Source organism: Paramormyrops kingsleyae, chromosome 8, assembly GCF_048594095.1.
Source record: "Paramormyrops kingsleyae isolate MSU_618 chromosome 8, PKINGS_0.4, whole genome shotgun sequence".
In the NCBI taxonomy this organism is placed as follows: Eukaryota; Metazoa; Chordata; class Actinopteri; order Osteoglossiformes; family Mormyridae; genus Paramormyrops; species Paramormyrops kingsleyae.
In genome coordinates, this window is record NC_132804.1 from 7,940,014 (window position 1) to 7,964,586 (window position 24,573).

General features: G+C 45.8%; 1 protein-coding gene and 1 non-coding gene across 3 annotated transcripts in view; both read left to right on the forward strand.

Moving 5' to 3' along the window:
- Positions 1 to 635: 635 nt before the first annotated feature.
- Positions 636 to 24,573, forward strand: part of LOC111858627 (signal peptide, CUB and EGF-like domain-containing protein 3) — a 60,497-nt gene continuing 36,559 nt past the window's right edge. For both annotated transcript variants that reach the window (XR_002841626.2, XM_023840559.2), the window contains exons 1-3: positions 636 to 1,171; positions 11,092 to 11,214; positions 16,198 to 16,323. Coding sequence is in view for 1 of the 2 variants with exons in the window: in XM_023840559.2 (XP_023696327.2) it covers positions 1,066 to 1,171; positions 11,092 to 11,214; positions 16,198 to 16,323 (355 nt within the window). In the remaining variant the exon portion in view is untranslated. The remainder of the gene's footprint in view (positions 1,172 to 11,091; positions 11,215 to 16,197; positions 16,324 to 24,573) is intronic.
- On the forward strand, positions 17,882 to 17,986 carry LOC111858629 (U6 spliceosomal RNA). Its single transcript, XR_002841629.1, has one exon. It is a non-coding gene; the product is annotated as a U6 spliceosomal RNA (small nuclear RNA).

The following is a 24,573-nucleotide window of genomic DNA, read 5'->3' on the forward strand; positions in this document are numbered from 1 at the left end:
AATAAATTACGTACATGCTTAATATAGTAACATAGTCTATAATTGAGATATTCAGAAGGATAAGGCTCAGGTCCGCTCACTGCTAAAGTAGGGTTTGAAATATTTTTCAAGGTCAGGCGTCTAAGTGCCGGATTCCAATCCGAAATAATAAGGCACACCACTCAGCTGACTGACTAATGTAAAGGCAGATGCAGCTTTCAGAAATACAGCCGCAGAAAGACATACGGGTTAAATACTAAGAGAATATCCATGCAAATGACCAGTTAAAAACGGTTCTTCACTACAATGCTCAAAATACCACTTCATCAGTTCTACAACACACGATAACTAACTTATGTTCCTAACTACTCCATCTAACTGTGTATTTTAAAATAACGAATAGTCATTTACTCTAGGAATTGCACTAAGAAAGGGGGCATTTTGGTCGAAATTGTTCTTTGATGTTTGCATAGCATTAAAAGGGGGAATGCCTCTTTTTCCGTCAGCGAAGGGTTTTCTTTTCTTCTTTTAGTGTAACGACTGGCCTTGAGGCTGCGTATATTTCGTGTTGACCCATTGATTGCACATGGCCCCGGCGTCCGACCCCCTTTGCCGCCCGGAAGCCGTTTCCGAGGTAACGCACAGTACGGTCCAAACAAGCCGCAGAGCGGTGAATTCCTGCTGCAGAAGAAATTATTGCGTGCAGCTCGATACACCGAAGGAGGGGGTGGAAGGGAGGGAGATCGTGATCAGTGGCTGAGGCGATGCGCGGATCTCCGTCCCTCCTCCTCCTCTTTTACCCTCGCCTTCACACTTCCACCTTCTCTCTTATATTGAACTTGGTTGCGGTGGCGAATATGATCACAGCACTCCGGGGCTTAGAGGCTGCACGGTACCGGGCGCCAGCGATTTGCCAACCCCTTCAAATTAAACAGGAAACTTGGTAAAACAAAGCGACAGGACTGAGAGGGTGACGGGCATTCGCAATTTATAGGCTGCATTGAGCTTCGGCGAACTTTCCAGCGAGCACCGTCAGCTTGTGCCTCTTACACTGAGAGCATCGACTCTCCAGTGCGACCGAATAATATGTATACTGCAGGGGTAATGCGCGCTTGTATCGGATTAATAAGTTTGTTTCTGGTTGCCTCAGTCAAACAGCCCGTACCGGCGTTAAGAAACATGTCCTATCAAGGTAAGTTTTCTCGTTTTCGTACAAAATTTCGTTTTTTTGAGGTTGCATGCATGCAAAACCGTATGAGGTTTACTGTACTATGTATTGTGTAATGCTTAAATAATAATGATCAGATGTAAATTGGGAGGTTTCAAACCAGCGAAGATGTAGCGTACGTAACGAAGTCCTTTTTGGCTCTTCATATATGTAACAAGAAGAAACTAAAAATTAATTGTATCACTTCCACATAGGCTACCCTTAGCATCTGCGCTCATAATTGTCAAAATGGCAATTGGTCCAAATGTAAATTCAATAAGTTTTCAGAAAGTTTCAGTTGACATCTAAATTAGTTAATTAACTTATGATCACGATATTATTATTATTTGTTTTAATTGGTGAAAAAGGTTTGTGTGATTAATTTCACTTCTATTCTGGGGTTGGCACTAATTGAGGAAAATACATCTTTCTTTTTCCGTTTTTCTAAGGAATAATATTCTTTATACACGGATTAATTCTGAACTTGGACGATAGGCTATACTTGTAAAATGCCCCATCGCGGACCGGACATTCACCAGTCGTCAAACATTTAGGGTTTCACGCTTATTTCCATGCACGTGCAGTACAGCTTGTATTGGCCTGAAACACATTTTTTATTTCTACCGAACGACACACATCTGCTAATTTTGGTGTCTCACCTCGGTGGCATTTGCAAGCGTGCGTTTATTTGCATGCAGTGAGTTCAATTTAATATCAGTCGTCGGGAAAACGACGTTGGAAATCTCTCAAAAAGTATTTACACATCAGGCACATATTGAAACATCGCCGCGCAGTAAAAGGCGAGGGATTCGGGTTGGAGATACAGCCGCTGTTTTTCCAGCGGATACACAGAGAGGACGGCGGCGTGCTGCCCTTTGGGCCCCGAGCGCTCTTACAGCACTGCGGTGATGATGCTTCGCACGGAGCCTGCGCCCGGAGCTTGGTCTCAGACAGGAACACAGATTTAGGCAGCTCGCTGTAGTAGCGAGAGGTGAAGCTATTTCTAGAGACTTTATGTTGCATCAGCGTTACCTCAGCACCCCCGAAGGTCTCTATACCTGCCATCTGGGCATGCCACAGTGAGGGGGTCCATTTCCTATTTGTTTCCCCCATTAAACAAGAAGGTTGCAGTCACTGGTGAGTGTCAAAAAGCATTAATGGAACCTGCTTTGGTATTTGTTGTAAGGGGATTGTCTGCACACAGAGCTTCTGGTGTGCAGGTAAAGCATTGACCTGCTTCGTGTGCTGCTTTTCAGGATAGTGTCAAATCACACCCCTCTCTCCTTAGAACGGATTTCTGACTCTTTTTTTCTGTATTTTGATGAATGACACATCATGGTGGCCATTGCTCATGCTGTCTGTGACCCTGGGTAATTATACTGGACGCATTGGATGGACAACCGGCATTCGGATATATATGCATGTTTATGTTACGCAGGACTGGGGGAAACTGGCTCACAGTGATGCGAGTCAAGCCAGTCGCCCATTTCTGTGTCATCATGAGGTCGTCGCTTAAGTTCTCATCTGTGGCACTGCTGCAGAAAAACGACAGCGAAGACTCCAGGAGCGTCTCGAACTGGAGAGCAGTCGGCAAACAGCTAGGGCTTATGAGACGCGAGATCCATCCATCCATCTGTCTGCCGACCACTTATGCAGTGTACAATTGTAACACACTTGTAAACACAAAGTGTCAAAAGCATTATAGTTTGTTGTAGTTTTGCAAAGATAAAATGTGGAATCACAACCAATAAGGGCTACCTCTCATGTATCACAGATAATGTGGATCACGGGGGGTCTGGGGTGGGATGTAGGAGTGGGGGGGGGGTCGTCCTCAAAAGGCATGTTTAATTTTGTCATGGCACTGTGCGGGAGCTGTCATCCAGTGATTCTCAGGGTTAACAATTTCAGAGTACTGCCATTTCAGTGCCCGAGACAGCTATAGAGCTGTACTGCGTGTCTTATCTTCACTGAGGGATGTGCAGCACTTACCCTTGTTTTTCGCTCTATTATTATTCACACATTTCTCTCAGGTCTTACTGGCCTTCTGTAGCATTGCAGTCTTATCTGGCTCTTGGTGGTGATTTGGAAGGTACATCACTCCTGTTCCTCTGTTTCTCCAGCCCAGAAAGAAGACTTTTCCTCTCTGTGGCGTGATGTTCTCTTCCAGTTGTTTCTCCAGCAAAAGCACAATGTACTTCTGTATGTCTGTGCTATCGGATTATATAATCATAGGTGTTTGGAGTTTGTGTTAAAAAATAGTTAAATTCAGGTTGACATATTTCAATGGCACTTGGCATGAAAACATTTTTTTCTTCTTACCTTCGAATATCTGTTTGGGATTACTGTTTAGAAGTTATTTTTTCATATGTCGTGGACATATTTTTTGTGCTGTGGTGATATTATTGAAACAGACAATGAAAAGTGTTTGTTCAGAGACCTTTACCGCAGAGTTTTTTTTTTTCTAGAAGGATAAAAGCTGCTGGATATTTCTGTAATCATGGGAGGGGAAAATGTCTTCGGATGTTCCTGGGAGGGCAGGCGAAAAAGCCTGAGGACGAAAAAGCATGCACCAAATCTTTAGTGTCATGTTAGAAAAAGAGATATCTGCAATGAAATTGTTCTCATTCTTTACTCACAATTTTCCTCACTCGCTTCAGCATTCGATTCTGAGTGCATTGCCTTAGCATGATTCAGTAATGCTCTTCACTTTTTCCTTTGTCCACAGTTGCCTTCAAGCTGGTTAATTATTTCCCCTCATCTGTTTCTGCCTATGTTCTGCTTTCCTGCTAAAATGACAGAGAACTACAGGCACCTTAGAATCGCACGTCGTCATCCTGCCCACTTGTTTGTCCTAATGTCCTAGAAGGTGTTTTCTTGGAGAAAGCTGGACTGCTGCATTAGTAAGCTCCATATGACTGTGAGCTTTGCATTAAAAGTTTTGGATATCAGATAATTAATGGGCGGTGACATTGATATTTTTATGAGAGAAAAGGCTGTTTCGTTCGCTGCATGATTGCTGGAACGCAATGGGAAACCCATTATTAAAGTAGAAGTCCTCTGTTTGCTATAATGATGGGATGACCCAACTGTATGCTGTTTTATTGAGGAAATGCGATCTGGTTGTTTTTACAGTGGCATGGCGTTGCCTTCGGCTTTGAGCGTCCCTCCAGTCCCATGTCCCACCATGAATGTCACTGACTCACATTTATCATGTAACGCTGTCGCTCCCTTCCCTCCCCCATGCCCCCACGACCCCACATTCCTCGTTAGCCTATGATCAGCAGACGTCTGTTGCCCCGGTGGGACAAGGGGCATCTAGTGTCCCGCCAGGGGAACAAAATGGAGCAACTGGTTTAGCTGAAAGAGCAGAATTGTTTGTAACCACTCCTGCTTTTTGACTGAAAGCACTAATGGATTCATTTCAAAACATGCTTAATCTCCCTCCTGCTAGGTTTTCTACTGCTGTATCTATTTGCTTCAGAGTTTGAAAGAAAGCAAGCATCGCTTTTGTAGCGTTGGTATTTGTTAGTCCACTTTGGAGATAATTGGACAGGAAGAGTTTAGGGAAATTGGATTTTTTTTGTTGCACAGTGCTGTTTTATAAATGGATGCATATTTTAGAATTTGAGTCCTTGAGGTATAGTTTGCGTTAAGGACTGTACACATCTAGTTCACAGCATATCTAAGGAGGAGAAATCTTTCTGGTCAATGCTGACTGATGCAGATGGATGGTGACACATCTGTGAACAATTCAGATAGCCACCTTACGCCATCTGTGGTTAATGCAGTCTCATGCGAAGGGTCATAGCGTCACATACACTCATAGTGTTGGTATTAGGTGCCTGTCTTATGTTCTAGAAGAGTATTTCTCAATCCAGCCCTCGGGGACCCACAGTCGGTCCATGTTTTTGCTCCCTCTAAACTTCCCACCCGATAGTCCACATTTTTGCTCCCTCCCAGCTCCCGCAAAAACGTGGACTGTCTGTGCTCCCCAAGGGCCGGATTGGGAAGCACTGTTACAGAACACCTCTCTGTGATCCAGGCAGGCTCACAGTGCTGACCAGTTGGCATTTACCCAAGCGTACGGCTCTCCCCGTCCCATTGGCTCACTCCGCTAACCATTACCTTCAGGAGGAAATTGGTTGTTTCTTTTTAGACTCTTAATCTCATTTTTGGGATTGAAGAACTTTCAGTATCCAGAATGAGATTCTTCCAAGCCAAATGAAGAGAAATGCTTGTCTTGTGTGTGTGTGTGTGTGTGTGTGTGTACAACCAAAAAACAGATTCTGGGGACGTCCCTCTGGTTAAAATGCGTTTTTTTTGGTTTTTTTTTGTGTCACAATTTTTCTTTAAGTCATGTGTTTTTTTGGTTTTGCTTGGATGGACTCCATGTATCTTTATATATTGAATTACAGAGATAAATGCCCACAGAGAAAGGTATGCAGATGTGCATTTGCATGTGTGTTTGGCCCTCTGATTCAACATTTCCCTAACCCCACCTCCACAGCACTGGGTCAATCGCCAAAGTTGAGACCTGTGATGTCTCTGCATCGTTGTGGGGCAGCGAGTCGCTTGCCGGCTTTGGGATTTGTAATCATCTCGCCATTGGCCCTTATGCAGGGGCCCTTGACCTCAGCGGATTCAAGCACACTATGCTCTCACCTATATGTAGATGTCTATCTCATGGAGAGCAAAATCGCTGAGTGAAAATTACCCAATTTCCCTATGGGGATGAATGAGGTACTTCAGTTTTATAGCGTGTCCATTTGGAGATGAAGCTGTGTTCATCAAATGATCACTTTATCAAAGCTTGCAGAGAACAATGGGCTGGCTTCAGTCCTGGCAGCAGAATTGCAAGTTGCAATCCACTTTCATTAATATCCACCTTTTGTTTTAGCACCAGTAGACAATTAGGGCTCTGCTAGGACCAGCGTAGATCACGTCAACCCCCACACTGGATTGAGGCTCTTTTTATCTGTCAAATGACATTTTTGAAAACACAGAATACACACACACACACACACACACACACACACACACACACACACACACACATTGTTTACAAAACATTATGTTTACTTACTACGGGGGTTCTCAGACCAGGCAGGAAATTTCATTTAATGAAAGGTATGATCCTGGTTTAAGGTAGGAATCGGGGAGAGTAATAAAAAGTGTTTCATGAAGCTGAAGTGAAAAGTAAAACGTGGAGATGATTTGGGAGAAACTCATTCCCACAGATGATGCAGGTGTCACAGTCACTGAATCTCTGAATTCGGCTTTTGAATGAATTCGGGGTGCAGTGTCGACGCCTTTCACATCCGTGGGATTTTATGCCCCTTTCTGGGTCGCACCCCCAGCTAGCAAAGGGCTGCTGTCCTGAAGAAAGATCAACTCCATACGGGAAATTCATTAAGTCCAGCAGGCTTTGTCAATAACGGCTGTAACAGCTTGAATTGGATGGCCCTGCTCTTGTACCAGCTCTCTCTCTCTCTCTCTCTCTCTCTCTCTCTCTCTCTCTCTCTCTCCTTCTCTCTCTCTCTCACGCACATACAGTCTGTGTCTGTTGTCATTACATTACATGGTAGCTTTAGAGGTTGGCCTCTTACCTCTGCCACCTCTAGCATAAGCATATCCGGTATTCGAGCTCCATCTCAATATTGTATTATTATGTGAAGAAACGTATTTTTAACGCAATGAATCTCTGTTATCAAAAGAAAATTTGTTTTCTCAGTTCATTTTATGAAGGAAGCATTTTTTTTGTGAGCACTTGCCTGTTCATAAATTGTTCTGAAGTAAGAAGGAAATGTCCTATTACATGTTAAATAAGCCTATTAGTTCTTTGACATTGTCATGTGGTGGCATGTAGCCCATCATGTGCAAGAAAATCCCCAGGTAACGAAAGCTCAAGGTAAATACCTCCCAGAAGGGTAGCTTAAGAAAGCACATGATGCCAAATCGTGTCTCGTCTATAGGTGGAGGCTGGAGGTGTGAATCTCCCAATTAGCTCTGAAGTTTTGAATGCAGTGGAGAAATTCGTCAGTAGCCAGTGAGTTCAGGCTGACGGGGGCCGTCGGAGGGGCATAGACACCCTGGCGGGGGCCGTCGGAGGGGCATAGACACCCTGACGGATTCAGGAGCAAATGAATACATAAAATTAGATGCAAAATTGGATGGGAGGGGGGTGTCCAAGGTGACATTTTGTTACGCACCCCAGAATTTCTAGTTATACCCCCGCAGGCAGGAAACCCAGGGACATTTTTCTTAGCTGTACCACCTTTATAGAGCCCAGGGGTGAATCTCAACATGCGAACTTGACCGTACTTGTGGTCTCATGTAGCTGTTTAACGCCCAATGCCGAAGACCGGGTCCAATACTAAGAACAGAGGGACACGAGGACAGTAAAAATCCAAAATAGTGTTGGTCTTGTGTTGGTTTTGCTCCACCCAACATATCAAGGATACACCGGCTGCATCCATTGCCGAACAAGACCAATCCCATGATTCATTGCGTCCCAAGTTCATTCTTGGAAGGCAAGTTAGCAAGACCGGTCTTGCGAAGACCACAAGCTTGGTCTTTGCGTTCTTGGTGTTCAGACTCACCCCTGGTACCCAACACATTCCAGCTACCAATTGACACTTTGTCATCTCAGTGAAAATTAGTGTACAAAATTAGATTGATCTGGGCTTGAGGCCCTATATGATATGCTTTCATGGGGCCCAAAATCTCTAGCGGTGCCACTGATCTGTCCATCCATCCATCTGGCTGGCCGGCTTACCTACACAGTACCACAGAGCACAAAGGTCCATCGCAAGGCGCCCGCTCTCATACACAGTCACACAGTAAAGGAAATTGTGGGAGACCACTTTGCCTAACCACATGTTTTGCCCTGTGGGAGGAAACTGGAGTGCTACAAGAGTCAGGCAAACTCAATCAATCTCCGCATGGCAAACCACGCGTCCCACATACACGAGGCAGGTTGGCACCGTTCCACGCGGGACGAGCGCCTGGCTGCACGGCCGTCAGCGGGCAGTGCTGCAGTTGAATCTTGAGCAGAGCAGGAGCGTAGGCGTCCGAGTGCCGTTTGAAAGGGTGAGGTGCATGTGGCTGCAAGGCAAATTGCTAAGCAACTACAAGAATAATAAAGACGGCCGGCCGTTGTGACAGTAATCAGGACGGGGTTGGTCTCCATGAGGGCCGCTAGCTACCGTCAAGCGGCAGCCAGCCCAGGTTATCTGCTTCGGTTGCCGCTCTTGCTATACCGTGACTGACGGAGGTCTGAGACGTGTTTTACAAGGTGATTTTTAAGCTGCACAGAACAGTCGTTGCTGAAAATCGTTTTCTGTTGCAAATTGTCTGTGGAAATCGCTCCGTGGGAAAGCTGTGACTGGGTGAGAGTGTGTGTTTTTGGTCATTTGGCCTGACTTGTAGAAGCTGAAATGAGGTGTATTTTAAGCTCCCGGGCTGTTTGAAAGGGCCCGATGGTGTTCTCTGTATGAGCTGGCTAAAAGCTGTTTGTTTTGTCTATTTTTCCTTTGGTGAAGCTGTTTATTTTCAGCACAGCTGCCCAACATAATTGGTTTTTGAAGTCAGGACTGTTCCATCACGTGCTGAGTCCAGACACAGCAAAAGTGCTGGTTCTGAACCACTGTTTCCTTGGTCTGCTTCCCATATTTTAAGTCTCAGCAGAAGCAATCTTGTTATTCAGTAGAGATGCTTCATATTTATATTTAATGTTTTTTTCTTTTAAAAACATCTGCATATTTAACAAAATCATCCTGCATTCCATTTTTATTCCTGCAGCCCCCACCCACCCAAACCGCAGAGCTTTGGCCTGTACGACGGCACCGGTCATCAAACTGCACACGTTGCCGCACCACGTGTCCCACGTGCCATGCTTTGTGTGCAGGCGCGGTCGCAATGGACTGCAGTTACAGTGTCAGCGCCAGCCAGGGGGAGCTGAGGGAGGGTGGGGGAGCAGCCCCCCCCAGATCACTGCCAATGCCCTACCAAAAGGACACGCCTGTTAGCTCAGCCCCCCCCCCCCCAGTTCTGATATTCTTGTCTGATTTGCAGCAAGAAGCTAGTGTCCCGCAACCCCACCTCCAACCCAAATCCTCCACCCCCATCTCCCTCCTCTTGTCTTACCTGCCTCCCCTAACATACTCCTATGATATGCGTACCTCCCCAGCTGAACAACAGGAAGACTGAGAGCAGAACCTCCCTAAACAAGGCTTTTCTTTGCCAGAAAGTCTATACAAGCTCGTGTGCATTCTCAGTAAATATTGCATAAAAGATCCTCGCGAGCTACGCTATGGTGCTGTTTACGTTTAGAGCTATGGGTCGTTTACTGACATCCTGTTCCAGGTGTAGCCCAGCCTGCTGCCCTCTTCACCTCCTCACCAACCTGCAGCAGGTTGGAAGATGGATGGATGAATCGTTTAGAAACCACAACTAATGCTCCCACTTTTCCTGTGTATCCGGAACATTGACTTGGCATGCTTCGTAATACCATGGCAAAAAAAAACAAGGAGAATAAACCTAATAGGACTGGCAACGAGAAAGAAATTTGAAAACAAGTGCAGTTCCAGCACAGTTGTGCCCTCAAAGAGAATTGCTAAAGGAGTCTAAATTTTTCAAGTGAACTCTTTCTTTCTTCTTCTTCATTTTATTCTTTGGCTCTGTTTATTTCTGCTGGCTGCAGATGACTTTGCATTTGCCGCCTTCTTTAATCTCCCGCTTGTGTCGGCTCACGGTGACGCCAAGCGCAGAATGTGCTCTACTGGGTTCCCATACTTCTACAGGCTTCCGTTGGGGAAGTTAAAATCGAAGCATTTATTGTAGTTATAGCGGAGACCCTGTGCTTTTTATTTTTTTATAGCAGATGTTCTGATTGAAAAGCTTCCTGCTCTGATATGAAAGCCCATAATTAACAGTTCATTTGTTTCAAATATTTTGTTTGTCCATCTGTCCGTTGATCCATCCATCCAGCCATAGCCACCCTTCAACCAGTCTGGGTGGCACTGATCCAGAGCCTGTTCCCAGAAGAACAGGGGATGTGGCAGGGTGACGCACACACACACACACACACACGCACATGTAGGGTATACATATCCTTATGGGGACCGCTCATTCATTTCAATGGGAAAAATGCTAACGCTAACTATGACAACCTTAACCCCTACCCTGCCCTAACCATAACATAAGTAACGAAACAAAATACAAGAGTTTTTGCATTTTTAGTTTTTTCATAGCAGTCACCGATTTTTATAAAATAGAAAACCAGGAAACCGGTCCCCATAAGGATATGTAAACCTGCTCACACACACATGCACACACACACCTTTCATGCAGTCTGAATGTTTAAGAGTGTGCATTCTTTAAACTGTTTCTTCTACGTTTATGTGTGTGTTTCTGTGTGTATAGACATACATGCATAAATTAGAGACTATATATATGGTAATGTATACCTTTGATGTTTGCACATTCTTTTGAATTATTAAGCTTGATTTTTTTGAGTTTCCGCTTAATCTCCCCCCCCTATTGTCCCGTGAAGTGAATTCGTGATGCAGGGCTCAGCGCTGGATAGCTGAAGCAGTGTTAAATTAAAAGAGCAGACTACGCTATCTCTTAAAAATGCATAAATACAAATTATTGTCAGTCTGTGGTTTCCAGCTGTGGTTAGGCTGTCAGGCTGGGCTATTTGACATGAACCATTTTCCCCTGATAGCGTGAGTATATCCTGGGGTGGTCTGATTGGCTCTCTGCGTTACGGTCCACGAGTTTCACTCTGAATGACAGTCTCTCTCCTCTCCCAATCCCTCCTTCATCCATCGCTACCTCTTTCCACCAACCCTCTACCTCTCCCTCCTTCTTTCCCCCTCCCACTATCCTCCCCTCCATCCCAGATGTGGACGAGTGCGCTAAGGACCTGGACGACTGCCACATTGACGCCATTTGTCAGAACACCTTAGTGTCCTTCAGGTGCACGTGTCGGCCAGGCTACACGGGCGACGGCAGGCAGTGCGAAGGTGAGAACACTCCGGAACACTCGGGGGGGGCGGGGGGGTCACTTGACATTGTGGGTCATCGGAGGTCCAGCCCCACTGTGCTTTGTCAGCTGTGGCAAGAATCCAACAAAAATATCTTCCAAAGACTGCATATGAATATTTATTAAGAGGTGCCCAGGTTAAGTGCTCAGTTCAAACATACTGTATCCGGTTCCCTGCAGGGCCCTGAACATAAGGGCAAGTCCCCAAGCACAGAATCACTGCTACCCCCCTCTGATGTCTGCTAATGAGTCTCAGTTCACCACATGACATAATCCTCAGTCAATAAGATAACAGATAACCGCTCCTGCATCCCGACATCACTATGTGTACCCCCCCCAGGGGCATAAATCCAAAATAACACCCCAATCCTGCACATTTATCAGCAAGATCGCCTTGGGGGAGGAAAAAGGACCGGACCTGAACTCTTTGTGTCCAGATAAAAAAAATTCGAAATAAATGCCATGCACATGTTTGTGTCACTGGACATGACTGCCATAAGGCGAATGTGTCTGATTCTTGTGTCTTAATAGCTATTTAAAAAGCATGGGTTATGTTTTCTGGAAGTGGAAAGGCACTTAACTTCATTAGCTGAATATGTAAAGAAAAGACGACGCTGTTTAATGAGCTTATTCAAAGCCACTCCATCAGAAACTGTACATATGCACCAGCTATCCATCAAAGTTGTCTCATAATACTTGCACGTCTACATCCTAAGTTATCACCTTTAGTCTCACTTCCACTTCCAAACAGTACAAATCTAAACATTCTTTTAATTCCAAATGCACTTATTTGGATCGAACCATTTATGGTGCAAACAGGTTGCACCCAATGCCCTTGCATCCCCACAATGCTGTATGCCTATGGTATCTTCCACGCTCCTTATTGAGGATAGTCTCAACACCAGATCAGATGGGCAGGGCAGAGTAAATGCATAATCAATTTTAAGCTCTGCATAAAGAAGGGAAAATGTGCCTTTGCTTAGTGGATGGGATGCAGAGGCCCTCTGGGAGTTGGGGGGGCGGGGTTCACCTGCCATTGAAGGGGTGTCTGCCCAAAAGCACATCGGCTCCTGCCAGACCCTGGCCAACCAGGACCTGGAAGCATAAATTGGGCCCGTTCCCATTTTGCACCCCACGGATCATCAGTATCCCATTATTGATGATACAAAACCAACAATTTCCTCAGAAACAATGTCTGTGTGCCTTAAGGTGGTAAAGCGCTTGAAAAACCCCAGTGGCCTGTCCTTTGCGATAGACTGGCTTCCTGGGATCGGCTGCAGGCACATTGTGACCTTGTCCTCGATAAAGAGTTATGGAAAGTATATGCTGGATGGATGGAAAGACCCCGGGAGATGTGGCTGTTTGTTTGTTTGCGGTTAATTTTCCATTACCTGGATCTTCACCTGATTTTTGGGGAAGCTTTGCAGTGTGACTCTTCCAGCAGAGATTCTTCAGCTGTCAAAGGTGCTGAATCCCGATCGATTCAAACTAGACATTTAGCATCACAGTTTGAGTCATCTGCGACATCATTTTTTTTTTAACATGGAACTTTTTCCATTTCAAAGTTGACATTTAAGATGGGACCCTAAATTCTCCATTGTAGAGTGAGCAGAGCTGTAAGAGAGTTAAAGCCAGACGGTAAAATGGAATGTCACGCGTCACCTTGCCGAGTTCGCATATTTTTTTTCTCTGTGGTAAAATGCGACAGAAATAAATCCCACTCTCAACTGAGCTGGCTCAGTCTAAATAAAATGAGACATTCACTGTTGGCAAACTGTTTTATGAGCGCAGGGATAACATGCAGAAAGAGAGCAGCAGAAAACAGAGGGATGTGGGTCTCCGCATGGGCTTCTCCTTGGGGAGTTCGGACGACAAAGATTTGTAAGTGGCTGCAATGGGGATCCTACCATCCAGTTGGCTTGAAGCTGGCATTTCTGAGTATGGCCTGAACATCCCAAATCAATACTTTTAGCAAATCTGCGAGTCCTGCCAGGTCCCACCTAAGCCCGCTACCTGGCTGTGTGGAGACTGGGGTGTGATCCAGCTGGATCAAGGGCAATCTATCTCCCATTGCCCCCCCCCCCCCGGGCGACTGGAAGCTAACAGGCCTCTCTATATCAGTGAGACCATGCCGTAGTGGACACAGAAGGAGGTCCAATCCAGGTCACTCTGCCCTCTGGACGAGTGTGCATTCTGTGTTACTTTGTGGGGGGGCGGGCGGGGGGTGGGGCGGTCAATCAAAATACCGACTCCCAGGGCCTAAAGTCACTTGCTGTGATATGAGTTCCAATTAAATGGTTTCGGGGTTGCGGGGAAAAAGAAGAGCAATTTGGGGGGAGATTATCCTGGCTGGTGATTTTTTTTCTGCCTTTGTTCAGGGGAGGGAATAGATTGTTTTGGTCGATTGACCGTTCCCTGTTATAGCGGGTCATAACCCCACAAACAGCCTGCAGGACCTCCGGCGGTGGTTCTGCGTTGACTTCTACCTATTGCCTGGTTCTGGTCCGTTTCTTTCAAACTGATTCACTTATTGTGTCCAGCCCCCCCCCACCCCCACCATCTCACATCCTTTCTGTGCCTTTAGACGTAGATTGAATTGTTTTATCTCTAATTTAAAACTTTACATCCGAGATTTGCCAAGTTTACTTCCTGCAGTCATCCCCTTGTCCTTGCAGTTTGTCTTCGCCTAGGTTTGCATTGCAAATAAGAACATTTCTGATTCGGAAACCACCCCATCGCGCCCCCCCACCCGGCCTTTGCCGAGATGGGATTTAAGTCTGCATAATCTTCCGTTTCACGTGTAACTGGATGGCTTTGGTCATTCCAGCTTTGATCCTTACCTGTGAGCGCATCCCACCAAACTGATAGCATATTAATCTGTGTATCTTCCGTCCCCCCAGTTTTACAGCTCCTCACACCACCATTAAGATACGTTAAATGAGTGAAACATATACAGTGGTACCTTGGTTTACGAGCATAATTCGTTCCGGAAACATGCTTGTAATCCAAAGCACTCGTATATCAAAGCGAATTTTCCCATTAGAAATAATGGAAACTCATATGATCCGTTCCACAACTCAAAAATATAATTTGCTGTATATTAATACAAAATATAAAGTAAAAATACATAAAACAAATTAAACTGCGCTTTACCTTTGAAAAGAATCGTGGATGGTGTGAGGGAGACGAGAGAGGAGAAGAGGAGGGTTATTTTATAGGACGACTTTCACTATAATTAATGGAATCACTGCTATCTGTTGGCTCACTGGAATCTTTTTCTGTTTGTGCGACTTTAACAAGGAACCCATCCAATGACAGCCTCTTTTGCCTCCTTTTCGATTTCGCAAAAATGTGGATATTGTATTGCCATTAAACAGATTCATCGCTCGCACTGCTACGCCCTTATTCAGGTGGTGCTTTTCTACTAAATTTTGACTATACGAGTGAGGCATGCCGACTGAGACTGAACATGGGAGATGATTACCCACAATTCCACAGTGTGAGAAAGTGAATAACCATTGGTTCAGTTGTGATGACGTGCGCTTGGTGTCAAAACAAGAAAAACAAGGAGCGCATGTGTGCCAATCTGATTTTTGATGATACTTGGCGCTCGTAAACCAGGACTTGCTCGGTTTCCAAGTCAAAATTTATTAAAAATCTTTGCTTGTCTTGCGGAACACTCGTAAATCGCGTTACTCGTAATCCGAGGTTCCACTGTATATACCACTCGTATAGCATGAATGGGGAGTGATAGTTAAGTATAAAGGTTTACCCCAGAAGACTCCTAGTTACATAAACATGGATCATAATGCAGTATGTTTGTGTACTGAAACAATTTCTCAAAACAGCACTACTGAAACCAACAGCTTCGTTACTACCAATGTAACCAGTACTAATTAGTGATAATCCATATGGTTTCCAACTACTTACAGTATCTAGTCAGTGGTTGTGTTGAGCCTGCAGTCTGTCGCAGGAATTCCCTGGATGGGAATAATGCAGTGTAATGCGTGGTACATGAACCCCACCCATTCTGTGTGCGTGTGGAGATTCCACATGCCCTCTGTGCTGTGTGGTATTCCTCCTGCTGTCTTAAGACCGGCACTTAGGCAGTCTCTGAATTGCCCGTGTGCCCACAGCCATCTGACCCAGGATGTATTTGATTCTTGTTCCCTGTGCTGCCAGGGACAGCCGGTAGGCTTTTCCCTCACCAGGATAAGTGGTTGGATGGATGGAAAATGAGAACTTAAAATCATCATCATGTCCCCTGTCCTGGGGACAGCCTCCAGGCTCGTGTCTACTGCCCTGGGGACAGCCTCCAGGCTCGTGTCCCCTGCCCTGGGGACAGCCTCCAGGCTCTTGTCTTCTGCCCTGGGGACGGCCTCCAGGCTCTTGTCTTCTGCCCTGGGGACAGCCTCCAGGCTCGTGTCCCCTGCCCTGGGGACAGCCTTCAGGCTCGTGTCCACTGCCCTGGGGACAGCCTCCAGGCTCGTGTCCCCTGCCCTGGGGACAGCCTCCAGGCTCGTGTCCCCTGCCCTGGGGACAGCCTCCAGGCTCGTGTCCCCTGCCCTGGGGACTGCCTTCAGGCTCGTGCCCACTGCCCTGGGGACAGCTTCCAGGCTCGTGTCCCCTGCCCTGGGGACAGCCTCCAGGCTCATGTCCCCTGCCCTGGGGACGGCCTACAGGCTCGTGTCTACTGCCCTGGGGACAGCCTCCAGGCTCGTGTCTTCTGCCCTGGGGACGGCCTCCAGGCTCTTGTCTTCTGCCCTGGGCAAACCTTTCTAAACAGCAGGAAGATGGATGCATATGCGTGGGTTTGCTTGTTTATATAACTTTAGCGTACAAACAAATCTTGGTGCTTAATTAATTAGCTGCAGGGAGGTATGTTCATGTTTTAGTTTTTGGTTGCAATCTGTGTTGGGTTGGCTGCAATGTGACATTTTTATTCCTGTGTCCCCCACTACAGACATTAACGAGTGCGGCGTCGAGTACAACGGCAGCTGCGTGCATGAGTGCATCAACATCCCGGGCAACTATCGCTGCACCTGCTATGACGGCTTCCGGCTGGCGCACGATGGACACAATTGCCTGGGTGAGCTGCGGGGGGGGGGGGGGGGGGGGGGGCATCACGTCAGCGAGGGATGCAAGGAACTAGCCAATGAGGAACCTTACTGGGTTCTCAGGGCATCCCATTTATGGTCATTCACATTCACTTGCAAGCATCAGCTCATTCCTTGACATTTGCCTGTAAATACTCCTGAGAAAAATGCACCATTAGCAACGAAAAGTGTTTCTCGCTTCTTTTTAATTTTCCAAACCATTGCCAAGAAGCTCCAGACCCTGGGGAACCTCCCACAGAAGCCTCCCCCACCCCCCCATATCCCCCCCCAATCTCGGCAAACTTGTTTTTATTGCTTATCAAAAGAGTCCTTTAAACTTTATCCCTCAAGCTTTGGTCTAAGGTCAGAATGACCCTCAAGCCCAGAGTTTTTCAGAGTAACACAGCGGATCATGTTCAGCAAGGTCGCTTGCTGAAATTCCCTCCCTATTTTTTCAGGAATAATACATCCTGTTGTTTAATTAGGATCTGTCTGAAACAAAAGCCTTACTTAGTAATCAATGGGGCTTTCTTAATGAGCAGTGTTACAGTAGTATTTGAATTTCATTAACAAAACCTCGGCTGGGAATCGGCCAGTTTCCTGTCAGGTCTGGCCCTTTTTTCTCTTTTCCTCCCCCAGTAAAAAAAAAATAAAAAAAAACTTCTTTAACTGACTTTGAAGCACTTTGAAGCACTGACTTTGCAGGATGAACCATGTAAAAAAGTGCAAGTCTTCAGACCAAAATCCTTGCGTACAGCTTTGTAGTGGCTGGTGTACATGAGTAACAGTTCTGTATTGTACACTTGCACGCGGGCTCTGCATAGGTCTGTATAGTTGTTGCATGTGACTTGCACCCCCCACCTTTGCCGTACCGGGAGTAGAAACTTGGTCATTAATGCAAACTCTCATCGGAGCAGCTGCCGGAAACCTGAGAGGGAAAACACAGAATCGCATATACTTTCAGTTTTCAGCCCCCGTTACCACACACAGAGAAATCATTCAGATCAGGTAAAGAGCTGCTTCTTTTTTATTGCGATATTGGAAAAGTGATTTTCTGATGACTTTGCCTATGAACCAGGGTAACTGAGATAAGTCTGCTTAGCCCGGTCTTCCCCTCCCTATCTGTCTGTCTGAATTTTCATTATTCTTACTCATCTCTGAGGCCAGTTGCTCCTTCTTTATCCAACTGATTTAGATAACATTGTAGCATAGAGAGAGCTGGAAGTGGCAAATGATTAAACTACAAATCGGCTGTTATTGCAACGAGGGCTGTAATTTATTATAGTGCCCAATCACCATTACCTTCATCTGTCAATGGTCTTTCTCATCTTCTCCCCCTCTCTCCCTCCTTTTTCTCTCACTGTCTTTCTTTCTCTGCACTTTTATGTTTTCCAGCTTCTATCAGCCAAAGCGTTCGCAGAGCAAAACTGACACGAATCAGCAGGATAAAACAAATTAAATTAAAACTTAAACTTTAAAGTTAAGGAAGTGTGGTGACTCTGCAGGCAGCACCGCAGCCTTCCTCCTCCAGGGTCTTGGGGTACAATGGCTGGCTTGCTGTGGCTACCCAGATGTTAAAATTGAAATGACACAGGGAAGATTATCATGGCCTGCAACAAGGATGACGTGCAAATCCGTGAAGTGGTCGATAATTTGTTATGCCGGTGTTCGGCTCTATGGGTTAGGACCCAGTGTCTGTGACTGGTAGGTCACTGCTTCAAATCCCATGGTGGGGAGAGTGCTTTACACTGTTGGGCCGCTGACTGAGACCCTTATTCCCCAGCTGCTTCAGGGATCGTCTGACCCTTGTTGCACAGTTGCGCGTCGCCTTGGATAATTCGTCTGCTAAATAAGTACATTGAGTATCATAATTTCCGCCCCCGGCTTCCCACGTGTTGGTTGAGTTTGCGACTCTGAATATATGCAGCCTGTCTGTTCTCATTAAGCATTCCTCACGGGAATTTTCATTCGGCTTGTTCCTCCCTCTCTCAGGAAATGAGGTGTCAATGTCAGCATGGCACCGTTACAATTAAATAATGGAGAAGGGATCGAAAATTACGTGACGTTCAGGTGGGGACGAGAACTGTCAGTGGTCCACCTGGGCGGGTTCTGACGACGTGAAAAATGACGAAGTTGTAAAGATCGATCTGGTCCGTGAGCATGGTAGATGGAGTCCTGGTTGGTCGGTCTCCGTGTTCATTGATGGCTCAGTCTGAGTTTATAGCTAGACCTGCTCCTCCCCCACCCTTCCGCACCCAGTGGATTATAATCTCAAACCCTACTGCCTCCAGCCCCTCCCGATTCTCTCACTTTTATTAATCAGCCGTAATGAATGATCGCAAACAATTCTTGTTCATGTTTTCTTTGTGCCGTGTTTGAAAATCTTGTCTTTGAATAAATAATGCATCATATTGCAGCGAGCTAAAAATAAAAGCAAGTGAGCTACTTTGTTCTTGAGCACGCGCAGACACTTCAAGAAACATAAAATAATAATAGTATTAAGAAAAAATTGTTTCACTGTAACACATACCCCTATACAGGAATATGTTTCTGCATTTGCAGCGGCTCAGCTGACTCCTTTATCAAAGAGGACTACACAGAAAGGCTTTTTAGCATAAAATAGTGATACTTTATTCTTCCCCATGGGGAAATTGTCTTCTCACTCGTCCCATTTTGTGCTCTGCAAGACACAGATACAGGTGAGAGCTAGTTTGGGGAGTCACAGTACAGGGTCAGCCAGCATCCAGCATCCCGGAAGCAACTGGGGGCTCAGAGCCTTACTAAGGGGCCCAAGAACCTTACTCAGGAGCCCAAGAACCTTATTCAGGAGCCCAACGGCAGCATCAATCTGCAGGCCTGGGACTCAAACCTGTGACCTTCTGATCACCAAAACAAACATAAGCAGTTTCCATTAATTGGCTTGCTAACAGATATGAGAACAAGGTTGCCCACCTCCTAGGATTTGAACCTTCCGAATACAAGGCTATGAGTTTCAGCACTACGTTACGTGCATTGTGGTTTATGCACGCTTCAGGTAATCAGCACTGTGTCTGTAACACCCTATTGCCCTTTAATGCCCGTCTGCTTTCTGCAGTATTATATTATACTGGTGTATGTGAGTCATTCAGTGTGTCCTTGTATGTACTTCTCTGTTTATGCCTGTGTGGGCAGGTGCATCGCCACCGGCTGCCTTGGGAGTGAAGCAGGTGACTGCAATTAACCCTATTGATTCGCTTCACCTTCCCCTTGTTCTTCTCTAACCTGACAGTTCTGTTTCATTTAGCCTCCAAAGCTCCAGACCTGTAACTCCTCTGATTCCTCATTTGGGCCAAAGCGTCAGGCCCATCTTGATTATTTTCTTGTTTTTTTTTTTTTTGTCAGCCAATTTTAAGGTATATTGTGGTGTTTTCATGTCTGTTGCGCTGGCTGCACCCATGTCTCCGTCTCTCTTTGAAAGGGCAAAGCTGCTAATGAAGCCATTTACTGCTGCCAGGTCCCCGTGCCACGCTCATCCTGACCTGAGGTGCCCTGGCAGTCCGCCTGACAGGAAACGCTTTCAATGTTCTAATGCAGCACACAGTCTCAAAATCCCGCTATGATTGTTTTGAAGCCTATACACTTCCGTAGTCTGAATTCCACAAGAAAGGTCATTTACTTGCACTTGTGTCTTTTACAAAGCAGGATGTTTTACTAGAGCGGTTCAGCTTCGGAGCCAATATGGCCTCCCTCGGGGCTTTTGCACTTCAAGGTCTGGAATATCTTTTTCAGCTGTGTGTGCATGTGCTACCGTGGAAGTGTATCCATGTGTGTGGACTCTGGATCTGTGGCACGCACATGGTCATCGGGTGCTTTATCACAGATGATGGTGGTCCACTCTTTACTAGAGACAGTGCTGGCCCGCTTTTCCCTTGGAATGATGGTCGTCTGATCGAAAGTTGAGATGATGGTGGTCTGCTCCGTAACAGAAATGTTGCTGTTGCGGTTCCTTACCTGAAATGATGGTGGTCTGATCTTCAGTGGAAATGATAGTGGTCTGCTCCTTAACAGAGATGTTGCTGTTGTGGTTCCTTGCCTGGAATGATGGTGGTCTGATCTTCAGTGGAAATGCTCCTTAACAGAGATATTGCTGTCGTGGTTCCTTAATTGGAACAGTTATGGTCTTTGATGGGAGGGTCACATAGATAATAGCAGCACTATATGGAATGGAGACAATATTTTAATTCCAGATTTGGTCTGATATGGGCAAAACCTCTATAGTTCTGAGTTGAAAAATGATTCAGTTAGAGGTCAATCCAGCAGAACTTGTTTGTGGAATAAAAATACAATTGAGAGCCAAAAAAACAAACCAAACTCCATCCATGTAGCTTTAGCCGTCATACATTTCTGGGTCCCAAGTGCTGCAGGGCCTGAAGTGGAATAGTTTTCCTGTAAAAATGTCAATTGTTACTTCCTGTCATTTACCATCTCTAAGAATGAGTAACAGTCGGTCACCTGCCTTCCCTGGATTCAAGCTTCAAAGGAGATTTATACAAGAGCATCATGGCAACTCGGGGAGATGAATATGCCAAAGGCAGCCCTAAGAGCCGTGGAAACTGGAGCATTAATCACATTTAAAAAGTCTGCTTTTGTGTTTAGTGGATTGCCGTACAGTAATGGACATTCACAGATTTCAGATGATCCAAGAAAGCAAGGTGGGCTGTTGACAGGTCCTATTTGGGTTCTCACCAGCAGCCTCCTCATTTTTCTGATGAAGCAGAGCTTCCTCACCAAGTGTGACAGGGTGCTATCATGTGCTGATGTTAAAAGGGACAGACCCATGCTTTGCTGTGTAACTCCTGCTCCCGTGGATGGTGAATCGCCCTATCAATGTCAAGAGATTAAGGGTAGTAATAGAGCCAGGTCACACCAGGATACTTATCAGATGGTTTTATGGAGGATCGCCACTGTGGGCTGGGAGCCAGGGCAGAGGAGGTGAATCTCTAGTCATCTCCGGATCAGCGTGGTGTTACAGCGGGACATCATGAAGAAGGAACGATTCACGGAGGGGCTCCAACAAACAGAAGACTTTATTAAACTCAAAAGAGCACAAAGCGGGAACCAAAAAATAAAAGGGACTGTGAGGGGTCAAAACTAAACTAAGGCAGGGAGCAACACCAGGAACAACAAAAGCAAGGGCAGCTACGAAACACATGAAACTACAAACATGGGATAACTATGGCTAAGAAGCATGAAGCAAGACAAGGAGACAGTACAGCTACAAACAAGCATTAACAACTACAGAGGGATGACAGCACTAAGAGGAATCTAGGAACACAGACAAAAAGAACATAACTAAACAAGGTACAGGCAGGGTAACCATTAACAAGACAAAATACCATACAGACACGAGGGGATAAAATAAAACCAAAACATAACATGAAAGTTAGGCAACCTCAGACTTATTGCCAGAGGGACCTCAGCCTCTGAACCATATAGTCAACCCATTGAGCGATGTGGCAACCCAGGAAACAGGGAAACACACTCGGGGAACACGAAACGGGATGGCCAGTGGGAACTGCTGGCCAAATGGGGAGAAAACACATGGGACAGGGCCAGATGGGCACCAATCCTGACACGTGGCCAGTCAGCTAGCAATTTAAACATAGTGTAAGTATCAATGCATCACGTTTGCAATATTGTTAATCAGACTGAAATGACCCCAGAACACATTGGTCACATTGGCCAAGAAATGCACTGTTGTGGTGGATAGGAGCTGAAAGGCTTTAAATCTGATTGCCAGGTGAACTTTATGTCTTGACAGGTCTCAGATACATGAGAACGAGTTATGAAAACTCTCATTCTTCTTGTCCTGTTCTGAGCTGGTACTGAGTTCGCCTCGTGCTCTGACCTGTTAACAAAAAATGAACACTTGGCACCCCAATCCAGCATCTGGGGTCCTTCGGGAAACATCTAAGGCGGCCAAGATGACATTAACAAGGTTCATTTATCACAGAAATTTATGGATCGCGTTGTCCAAAAACGGTTATTTGAAGCAGGCAGAGAGCAGGCTGCCGGCTCTCAACCCATTGTCTGCAAGACACAATCTGAGCCCCCCCGTCTCCTGGTCTCACGCAATCCTGGCAGAATCTCTGTCCTTGAAGATTAAGCTCCAAACAATAATGCTTGTTTGAGGTTTACTCAGGCATAGGTCCCACTTCTCGGAAGAAGAATGAGTCAGTGCAATTCCGGTTAAACCTGCTTCAGTGACCACTGCGTTTTTAATAACTTTTCTTCTGCTTGTTTACCTTAAACCCTCCCCCCCCCACTCCTCCCCACTCCTTCTTGTTATCTCAGAGACTAATATAATACTTTCAACAGTGAAATCCTCCCGTGCTTTCTGATAGAAGTGCTTATCAATATCAACAACACTGAATATTCCATTCCAAATCCTGTCACTAGGATGACTCTCTCTCTCTCTCTCTCTCTCTCTCTCTCTATTTATTTATTTATTTATTTCCAGGCTTAGACATCCCTTGATAGCTTTCTGTTGAATGGTATCATTCCAGGGCTACACTCCTTTGATGAACACTTGAGTAAAGGCAAGGATTTCATTGCTATAGCCCTGAAGAGCAGGAAAAATTGAAGGTGCAATTACAGCTTTCTTGTGTGTTATGTTTGTCAGCAATTCTGAGCGTGTGGCTTCGTGCTGCGGGTGGACCAGGCAGCTCATCACGGACGAGGAAGTTTCCCAGCAAAAATGGCAAATATTACTCCGCATTGTTTACTTTCTATGACAGCGCACGAGGGCTGCAAACAAGGCTCTTGTTAGTAAATGTTTAGGGAAACTGAGGAGATGTTTTTCTCGGGAAAGGCCTTTATTTTTATATTTCCACTCGTGGTATCAGGTCAGACATGGAGAACAGCATCCTTCGGTCGTGATGTTGCTTTGCCCTGTAAGCTACGTGCCATGTTTTGTTTGGGGACAAAAGCGTCCTACCTGGTGCCATGTTTGTGGACGGGCTTGGGGAATTAGAGGTACTGAAGGATGGCTCAGATAAGCTTTGGGGTTTGCCTGTGCTGTGTAATTAACAGTCTGGTTTAACCAAAAGGGGATCCAGTAAAAGCAGTCAACAGGAAGTAGATTACGGCATATAACTGGTCTTACCAGCCTTCCTTCTGTGAGCAATGCTACACTTGTCTTGATTTAGTTGAGATCCCCCCCCCCCACACTCTCCTTGCCGGAGGGCCTTGTTTTCTGCATCACTGCCAGCCTTTTGCCAGGACTGTTTGTGCCTGTTTACATGGCCTGATGACAAAGCACCTGGAGAGCGGGAAATGAGAGACCCCCTCCCCTCTGTAGGTACACCTGGAGCATCGCACTGCTACTCTTTGGGGTTAAATTTTAGGTGGTCAATCTGTCAAGTTTGGTCAGACCATCGCCAAGCCTCTCTAGTCATCTTGAACACCCAGAAGAGCCCTTCTCCCAGTTTCACCATAAAGTTTATGGTATCCCAGCAAAACTGCAACAGTCCAACCTTTCACTAGGGGTCACTAATGTGCAGGGCATGGTGAACTGTGTTATCTCCCCCAGCTAATTGCGTTCCACCGCTCATGGCATAGACTGCATTAGTCTTGGTGAACTTGTGGTTGTTGGACCCAACCTGTGATTACTGGGAACGTTTGTTTTATGAGTAATGCATGTTCCCCCTTGGGCCACCACTGTACAGCTGCTGCCACTAGAGGAGACTGAGTGTAATTTTCCCATTAAGGATGGAATTGAAAGTCATAGATGAAAAACACATCCTATGTGTGTGTATTTCATATAGTACTCTGTTTATCGGACTGTGTGTAAGTGTTTACCTTGTCAGTCTCTTAGTCTGTATATATTAATAATATAATTTAAAATCCACCCCATCCAGGGTTATTTTCCTGCCTTCCACCCGTAGCTTCTGGGATAGGTTCTGCACCCCCATGACCCTGAATAGAGCAACTGGGTATAGAGAATGGATGGATAAATGGGTTATTACAAATCTTGCTGAGCTGAAGATTTAGTCAGGTTATAGTTTCTTAGCGGGGCAGTGCAGTGGTTAGCACTGTTGCCTCACACCTCAGGGACCCGGGTTCGAGTCTCTGCTGCCATTCCATGTGTATGGAGTTTACATGCTCTCCCTGTGTCATCATCGGGACTCCTCCCGGTTCTGCATTTTACCCCCACAGTCTAAAAACAAGCTGAAGATAATCGGAGTTATGAAAATGCCCGTAGG